The 9,550-nt window shown below is 42.1% G+C and overlaps 1 protein-coding gene across 2 annotated transcripts in view; it reads right to left on the bottom strand.

Moving 5' to 3' along the window:
- Positions 1 to 4,542: 4,542 nt before the first annotated feature.
- The window catches only part of fgfr2 (fibroblast growth factor receptor 2), a 39,513-nt gene continuing 34,505 nt past the window's right edge, over positions 4,543 to 9,550 (bottom strand). For both annotated transcript variants that reach the window (XM_042433354.1, XM_042433355.1), the window contains exons 16-18: positions 8,463 to 8,600; positions 7,749 to 7,854; positions 4,543 to 6,254 (exon numbers count right to left, since the gene is read on the bottom strand). In XM_042433354.1, the coding sequence (XP_042289288.1) occupies positions 6,090 to 6,254; positions 7,749 to 7,854; positions 8,463 to 8,600 (409 nt within the window). In that variant the 3' untranslated portion in view covers positions 4,543 to 6,089. The remainder of the gene's footprint in view (positions 6,255 to 7,748; positions 7,855 to 8,462; positions 8,601 to 9,550) is intronic.

Here is a 9,550-nt window from a genome sequence, read left to right as displayed (position 1 = left end):
GAGGAAAGCCTGCATTAAAAACTGGGGGGGTGGATTTGCATGTAAACCTTGCTGGGAGGGTCTAACAGCCATTGAGTTGCATCATTGGAAGTGAAACCAGTGTTTTTGAAGCTCAACCCATATTACAGACAAAAAAAACAGAATACCTCAACCTCTTGTGCATTGTTTTTGACCATTATTTTCTAATCTGTCTCTGCCAAGTCTTCTAACCTTATGGCAGAGCAATACTACATCACTGGAGTTCTCATTTTGGCTCAGTTTTTTATAAAATACAACTTTGCCTTAGTCACAAGCTCAGTCATTCGCCCAAATAAACCTTTTCTAAGTATATAAGTATTTTGTTTGTGCTTAAAATGAAAAATCTCACCATTGGAAAACCCAGGTTTGACACCTTGGCAGGACATCATTAACACGTGTCAGGGTTTATAGCTTTTGAGGTCACCAGTGACATCATCACTGCAAGACAAGACATGGGGGAATAGGGCTGACCGATGGGCTGAGTGTTGTGATTGGCATTACTGGGCAGGGAGCGTTATGACTAAACTCATTTATAGAACACACCCAGAGGCTGTAAAACATGCCATGAAAGCCCAATGTAACAAACCTCACCACTTAAAAGAGTGAAACTTATCATTTTGCAATGTGGAATTGTGTGTATAGATTAACACTACCTCAGCATCCTAGTGTTTGCAATAAACACTGTTAAATTGGGGCACATTATTTACCAGTCTTCTGCTTAGTTGACAAACAAAAGCGGTCAAAACTCTGCTTAAAGATGTTCATTCTTGAGTTCTGGCGATTCAACCCTGTCATCTTCCTCTAAACAATTTAGTTTCAGCTCTTCTTTTCCACTGATTACACTCCAAAAGCTGTTACCTCAGACCTTTAGACAGCAGAGTCAGCATATAAACCAACTGGAAGTGGATTCTGTGAATTACAATTGCTCAGACACAATTGCGAATGTTTAGAAGATCCCACGGGGCAACAAACCCCTCACATCCTTGCTCACACGCGCACCACAGTCCCACACACAAACACACACTCGACTTGTTTATCCTTCCATGCAGAACCAGACACGGTGCCTTGCAAGCCCTTAATCAAACACAAGTAGACCCCTCCCTCACATGAGCACTGACCTAGCAATGAACCATTCATTATCTGATACTCAATGCAAATTGTAGGTTGAGAAACGCAGCCTTGACGGATGCATACTCTTACCCCATTGGCCAGTGGCAAAGGGTTTGGTGAGAAATCATCTTCAAATGCAAAACATAAAATAATTTTAATTTTCATAAAATAATAAGATTAACATAGGGGGTGTGCTCAGATGTCTTCAACCAAGAAATTTTGGTGGCCTTGTAACAACCTCACTTATCAGGCAAAGCTGGAGCTTGGTGAGGGGAGAGAGCTATAAGCTGTGGGTATGGTGGTCACTTGGCAGCTTTGTTAAACTATAAGTCACCCTCTAACTACGCCCACCGCCCTCCCACCGATCCTCCAACTCCTCCTCCGGGGTTGGTGGGGTCTTATCTCCAGTGGATGTGGGCTCCTCTGGCTTCACACAAAGCCTAATGTTGACATTCCAGAGGACCGAGCCTTGTGCAAACACACCAGGCCCCACCAGATGGCTAGGCGAGGGAGGACAGGGCTAGGACGAAGGACGCAAAGGAGGACGAGGAAGGGCAGGAAGAAACAACAGAATCAGACATTTACCACCAAAATGTCAGGCTACCCTGGCAGTTCATCAGTCTATCCCACTGCCAGATGGCTTCAGGTTCTATCTTCAAACAAATCATGTGTCCTGTCAAACTTTGCTTGAGCGAAAACACTGACATTTGTCCCTCGATGAATGTAAAGTGTTCTTCTTATGTCCTCCAGCTACTGCCCCTTCTCCCATAAGCCATACATACAAAGCTAATATTTGGAGGTCACTGGGTTAATCTTCAGAGCATTAGGAAACCATAGAGTAGAAAGCCCTCAAAATGAAAAACTCATTTAGGGCTTTGACTGACCGTGGTGGGTCATGTTTATCAGAAAAGGGCAAGAAAGTATCACTGCTTAGTGAGTTTTTGGGCATTTGAGTAGTAAAGAAATATCAGACTGTTTTTACATGGCAGTAAATATATGACAGTAAACCTGTGCCACAAGCAAACAGTATTTGTTTTTATTTTGGTCAATATAAGCTATGCTAAAGTAATGTATGTAAGAACGGGATATTTTATTATTGGTGTAATATGTTATATGACAATCTTCTTGTTTTGAGGAAAAATAGCAGAAATGAAGGCCTTGCTGAGAGTTAGTTGTTAGTTGCCTTCACATGATCTGTGGTCTGCAGTCATGGGTAACCCATCCATTTATTTACCCCTGCATCTTTATCAATACGTAAACAGAACTGATATGTATCTTTTGAAAGAACAAGCTTTGCTCTAAGTATGGACCCATTGCGTCACATTTGTGACATCAAATAAAGTATATTTGTCTTCCCTCACAGATGCAATGACAGATCAGAGGGCATTTTGTCAAAATGGAACGATCTAATCCTCTATTTGGTCTCCCTGGAGTTCACCCCTCCCTGCTACCGCCCTGCCTGTGTGTGCCATCAGCCTACAGCACATAGACAGCCGTTCTGATAAAAGTGTGCAATAGCCAATGTGGATATCCGGCTGGCTTTCTCTCCTCTCACCCTTTTAATGAGGGTCTATGCCGCTGTGGTTTATCCTGCCACTCTTTCTTTCCAATCCCCCTCCAATCCTTCAGGGCTGTTGCTGCTTTCTTCCCCTTATTCTATGGAAAAAGAGGAATGTTTTCTGACTGACTTTTCCCTCCAAGCCCTTTTCAGGTTCCGGAGACATGAGGGGGCACGTCTATTGGAGGAAGACTGGTGTGTGTGTGGGTGTGTGTGTGTATCCAGAACAAGTTGAAACCTGGTAATGGAGTGAATCAAGATTTATGTTAAAGAAATGTATTTTTATTACGGCCAAGAGCACATACTGTTGCTCTCATTTTCGGATTTGAGTATACAACAACATACTTTATAAACATAAATGTTTAATTTCCAGATTAGTATTTGGTTACTATCCATCCAACAATTACCTCACTGCATGCAATAATTTATGTAGCTCTAGGGATGACGTCATTCAGTCAGTCCACCACTTTGGTCCTGAAATATCTCAACAACTATTTAATGGATTGAAATGAAATTTGGTACGGGCATTCATGGTCCACAGAGGATGACGCGTACCGTCTTTGGTGATCCCCTGACTTCTTCTTCTAAGGTTGACTTTTTTGGTTTTTTTGGTGAAATATCTTGACAACTGTTGGATGGATTACTCTGCTTTTCAGAGTGAATTGCTAGGGTTTAGATTAGAATTGAGGGTTATCCCTTCAATTTCCATCTAGCGCCATCATCAGGTCAAAATTTCAACTTGTTTATGACCAAATATTTGCAATCTAATGACACAACATTCCCATCAGCCTCAGTTGTATCTTGTACTTAGTGTTAACAAATGTTAACATGTTAATGCGCTAAACAAAGACGGTGAACCTTATACCTGCCAAACATCAGCATGTTAGCATTGTGATTGTGAGCATGTTAGCATTCCGATGTTATCATTCAGCTAAAAGCACTGCTGTGCCTATGTACAGCCTCACAGAGCTGCTTCTCTTTGTCTTGTTAATTCTTTGCTTCTTATCACATGAACCTGCAACAGAAGAGTGTTAGTTGTACTATGCTGTGTGAACATTCTTACTGTGGTTGATATGTATGAGCCACCATTATTAAATAAAAGACACATCCACAGCTGCCACTACCAATCACACTTGCTAATAGATCAACTTTGATTAACTTACATCAAAACAGATAAATCAACTACTCACTCTGTTGAATTAAATCTGTTGTGATAAGAGAAAAAGGGGAATCAATCAGCTAATCAGAGCACCTATTAGTCTGCCAGGAGGCTTACAAAGACTCTTTGTCTTATCAAAGTCGGACAGATCAAGACACAGAGCCACACTATCATAACAATGATGAGTTCTCTGTTCATTAACAAAATTGCTTTGACCACTGGCATGAAGTCAGTATCTAATGTGATCACATTTACTCTGAGTTTGTGCTGAGCTTTGTATTTTTGCATGCATTTTTGGTCTGTTAGAACAACTGAAGTAGGTGAGTTTTTATGTAAAATGACTCCCTTTCTATTAGAATAAACTAGTGAAATATAGAAAAATCCCCTTGTTTGAGCCTCTGTAGAAATGCCAAAGTTGTCTGAATGAATTTTTGACATGGTGGAAAATCCCTCTCCTCACGTATTAAATAATCAAAGCATGCAAGCAAAATACATAACTTTCTCCAACACAGCACTGTACCATTTCCACCCATATCAGAAACAAAAAAGAAGAAATTTAGCTCAGAGGAATGCACAGTTTAATGATAACACATTCTTTGTACTTGGAAAAATAAAACAAATCCAGCGATTTATCTCTGCCATTCACTGCAAAACTGCAAAACTGAGTGCAACAAAGTCAGAGATTGGGACAAGAATATATTTTTCCATCATTTATTTTGCAAATGTGGGCAAGAACACTTGCAAAAGAACATCTTAAAGTTGGTCCAGTAGAAAAAAAACAAAAAACACTTGAATGATTTAATACTTTGTTTTTCAGCTTTCAATTCTGTCAAGTAAATTTGGAGTCTATATTTAGTCTAAATGAGGGAGCGGATTGCTAGTAGGCATTTCCAAAATATTTTTCTTTCAATCATATAAATATCCAGAAATCAATCTCGTTTCCTAAAGCAAAGCTAAGAAAGAGTAAAATGACTGGATAGAAATGGCATCAACATCTACATAAGAAAGGGATTAGCTGACTATAAAATGTACAGTTTTTAAAATTTAACTTAATATTCACATTCATATATAAAACTTACAAAACCTGGATCTTTCAAACCCACTAAAAATAGCTTTTTCTGTTACTGCTGAAAGATCATTTTAAATTACCATAAATTTAACGGATTATTTATGTATTATCAGCATAATTAATGTAATAATTTCTGCCATATTGTTTTTGTTCTTTTTCCAGACTTTTGATTCATAAAAAAAAAAAAAAAACATAAGTCAATAAATTAACATGCTACCTCAGTCCCTGAAAGCCAATACTCAACTGTGTTACTGAGTGAGAGTAAGACAGGTGTTTGTGTATATTAAAGTGTGTATCCATGTCTGTATGTGTTGTGTGTGTGTGTGTGCGTGTGTGTGTGTGTGTGTGTGTGTGTGTGTGTGTGTGTGTGTGTGTGTGAGTGAAGAGAAATATAGGACACATAACCTATTAGCATACCTGCCTCAAACTCAAAGTAGGGTGGGGAGGGTTACGGTTATTTTTTGAGTCCATACAAAAAATAATTCATTGTAAATATATAATATATATTTATACATATTTGAATATATTTACAAATATACCCAGCACTATACATTATACTGTGTATTTTCTTTCTCCAGAATAATTGGGAAGGTTTATCAAGAGAACTGAAAAAGAAATGCATCAATATTACAAAATAAACAAGAGAGCAGTTTCTATATGTGCTCTCCTCCTATTCCTCTGTTTTGTTAGTCGAAAGTCTCTCTCTTACTTTTCCTATTCATCATCCTCTTCTAGTCCCTTGTTTTAAGTTCACTTCGGTCCATACATTCCTCCAGGAGCAAATAAAAGTCTTGGAATGCCAGCCACTGGAATGGGATCGATTGCAAAAAAATGAAAAGTCTCTGTTTATATGAAGGGAGAGGAGAAAGAGGGTCCCTTGGGAACATCAGTTCATTCAGTCAGTAAAAAAACAGCTTCTGTATGGTCCCTTTCCTCTCCGTAAGACCTCATGTGAGTATGTTGTGTGGGTGCATGGCAGTTTGAGTGTGTGACAGCAGCGCTGCCACCAGCCCAGTCCCGTCTGGGTCCGTTAGTCCACTGGGAGCCAGAGGGGGTGATGGGGGGGCAGGAGGTTTGGAGGATTTCGGAGAGGGTGTCTGTGCTACGTGTGTTTTGGGAAGTGGCGGGGTAAGAATGGGGTAGGTCAAACTGGGGTAGAGAAGACAGGTGGCGGCTCATGTTTTGACATTTCCATTGATGTGCTGGTACTTGGGGAGGCAGGGCTCGTCCGGTAAGGGGTCGTGGGAAAACACAGAGTCGTCACCGGAGGAGCAGGAGCTGCGAGTGTCGGGGAAGCTGGGGGAATACTGCTCTGTTGGGGCACACAGGTCCAGATACTCCTGTACACAGAGTGAGAAAGAGAGGGTTGGGTGAGATCATTTACACTCAGACACAAGCTCACATGTTTCAAAAGGGAAAGGTGCTTCGAAGGAGTGAGAGGCGAAAGATGTAGAGCAAACAGGAGAACATAAATATAGCGCTGAAACCCAGTCAACAAGAGCAGGGACTTTCCAGAGAAGGGTGAGAGAGGTGGGGAAGAGGAGTATCACCTTCATTATGATATTTATCTAAACCATGCCAAATCACCCTGGAAGGATTTATGAAACAGAGCAGAAAAAATCATATTAAACTGGATACTGTATGAAAATATTTGCAGGAATAATAGATAATAAACTGAATGTTGGACCGCTGACTGATCCAGCAGAGCTTGAGGATAGCATGGTTGACCTCGTTGCGGTTTTGGTCGACTATAAAACAGTTCAGTATGGTTGTGAATTTGGGAAAAAGAGGATATGCTTAGACCAGAGAACTGGGGCAAAGATGTGGTGCTCCGGCCTTTACAGCATTGCTTCACATCACTCTCAAGTCCAAACTAATCTGACATCTGACACTGAAACGCCTGACATAAACACTATAAAATGGCTGGAAAAAATAAAGAAGCTGGCAGAACACAGCGCTCACCCCCCACCCCAAAAAAATGAAGATGAAAACCCCAAGAAATCCTGTTATTAATTTTTGACTCAGTCCAGTGTTGTGAAGTTGTTTTGGTCTTTTCATGTCGGCTGAGGCACCCTTTCTTCCCCTCCTCCTTGTCTTTCATGGCTGTTATTGAGACTAGTTGTGAGGAGGAAGAGTTCTTGGGGTTTTCTAGAAAATGAGCACTGGCTTCCATTTTCCCAGCTCAACATGAGAAGGCTCACATTACTAAAGACCTCCACATCTGCCAGCGGTTTGGGGCAGAGTGAAAGGGGGGTGGGGGGGGGCGGCAAGAAAAAGGCGCTTTATTACATTTCAAAAGTTCAAACTCAAAGTTGGGCTTTTTTGGCAAAAATTCATGAAGTTCCAGCTCAAGAGCAGACGAGTCTTGACAGCTTTCCATCGACGGCCTCTTTTCAGGTCAGCACACGGATATCACAAAAGACAGGAAGGGGAATGGAAAGAAATGCAGGCCATTATAAGGAGCAAAGCATGGTTGTGATGATTGGGCAACTTCACTAGGCCGTAGCGGCCATGTTGGGCCTGGATCAAATCATCCGGCCATTTTTTTGGTCACCATTTAGGCCTTGTGTCAGCAACGTGGCTGCTAATGCTCCTAAAGCTTTCAGCAACATTCTGCTGAACCCTGCATGCACTGGCAAGAGCGTGATTTAGTTTGGATTGAGAAACATGCTACTCTGTGTAGGAATGTATCATATTATTCCATTTTATTGTTATGAAATGTCTGACTCCCATTTGCCAGGAAATAATAGCATGTGTGTAGCGCGATTTCTGACCACCCGGAATGCATCCTAAAACTTTATGGAATAGGTGAACATGAATGAAGCTGCACTCACCTCATTGGTGCTGAGGGTGAGGATGCGATCCAGATCTTCTACGAGCTGCTTGAAGGTAGGTCTCTGGGATGAGATGGCATGCCAGCAGTCTTTCATCATCATGTACCTGAGAGAGAGAAAATGAAAATCTGTTTACTCAAAGGAGAAGAGTGGATGAAGAGGGAGAATAGAGCAGTTCATAGAAGTGTTGCAGGCATCACCAGGTCTGTCCAAACTCAAAACTATGTCTCCTATGTCCTCAAGTGTCAAAATTTGTCATCTGAATTGCTTTATGCCTCTGGAACCAGGTATAAAGGAGTAAATCAAAACAGCAGGCATTCTATCACACTCATCTCATTTTTTCATACATTTTCATGGCCTGCTGCTGATCACAAATATGCCTCCTAGTGCTGTGGATTTCTTGAATACTGTAATGCAAATGTGTGTGATGTCCTGTATCCGTCTCTACTTTGTCTCCAGTGTTTTCCATCAACCCTCTCAGTGTGGCACTGCAGTAGAGCTGTGCCATTGTCCGCTGATTGCAGAGGACTCATTGTGAATGAGGACACTGATAGCAGCCAGTTACAGCTGTGCGGAGGCCTGACAGAGTGCACACAGAGTCCCGGAGTCATGGATCTGATGAAGCCCGGGATGGCGTTAAGAGTCTGAGTGTAAGAGCCAGTGTGTATTTGGGTGTCAGGAGGAGGTAAGTTTGGGAGAAAGGCAAACTCTTACAGCTCATTGGTGCAGTTGCCAGGCTTGTCCATGCGATGGCCCTCTTTGAGCAACTTGAAGAGCTCTTCAACAGGAATGCCAGGGTAGGGGGAACCCCCTAGGGTGAAGATCTCCCACATCAGCACCCCAAATGACCAGCTGGTGAGACAGAAAAACACAAACACTTTAAAAATATAGTCATGACATACAAAAATGACTGCAAGAAACTGCAAGATATATCTGTAAACAATGTTCAAGACCTCCCAGTCTTATATACATACATATGACCTTAACCTATAGATAATTTACATATGGCTACTTGGCTGAAGCTTGGAGTGATCTTCAGCAGTGTGACTGCAGTGGTGTCAATGCCCTCTTTCTGCCGTCCGGTGGCTTGTGGCGCGAACCCGCTCCCAGTGCCACTCTGGCCCTGATCTCAATGATGGCTTTTGTGCCCGGCTGGACGATCACACAGACTGGCATTGTCCAGTCACACCACACCAAAACAAACAGAGGACCACCCACAGCAGACAAGAGGAGGAAGAGGTCCAGAAATGGCTATTGACTATTAACTACTTCCTCATGGCAGTGTCCGGTCGTTAAATATCAGCAATCCCATGCCGCTGATTTCCATCACTGTCATGCTGCATGTTTATATTAGAGAGACTGTGGATCCACAGTGTCTCAAATGAATCATTCCTGCAGTGACAACATGCTTGATTCATGTCCACACAAAGGCTGTATTATAACACACAGACACGCTTACTAACACTGATGCATGTGTACGCATTCAGGCAGCCACAGGCCATGTTAGTGGTCCGGTAGGGCAAGTAGGCATGGACAGGCAGGTTGGGTGTTTTATCAGTTCCTCCATCTGTTTACACAACCAGCCCCGGGTGTGTTCTCTTCTCTATCACTGGCTTGTATCTCCTCACTTGTTGACACACTCATCTCTCCTTTCTGTGCTACTTTGTAACCATCTCAATGCTTGTCATCTTGTTGCCCCGTGCAGGTTGGTGTCCACCTGCAGCCAACCTTGACTCACCAAACAAACATGTCCTGGGTCACTTTGAATGACCTGGCATTCATCCTTATGTGACTATATTTAT

Source organism: Thunnus maccoyii, chromosome 14 (assembly GCF_910596095.1).
Source record: "Thunnus maccoyii chromosome 14, fThuMac1.1, whole genome shotgun sequence".
Taxonomy (NCBI): Eukaryota; Metazoa; Chordata; class Actinopteri; order Scombriformes; family Scombridae; genus Thunnus; species Thunnus maccoyii.
The sequence above is the reverse complement of the archived record's forward strand: the minus strand, read 5'-3'. Positions and strand labels throughout refer to the sequence as shown.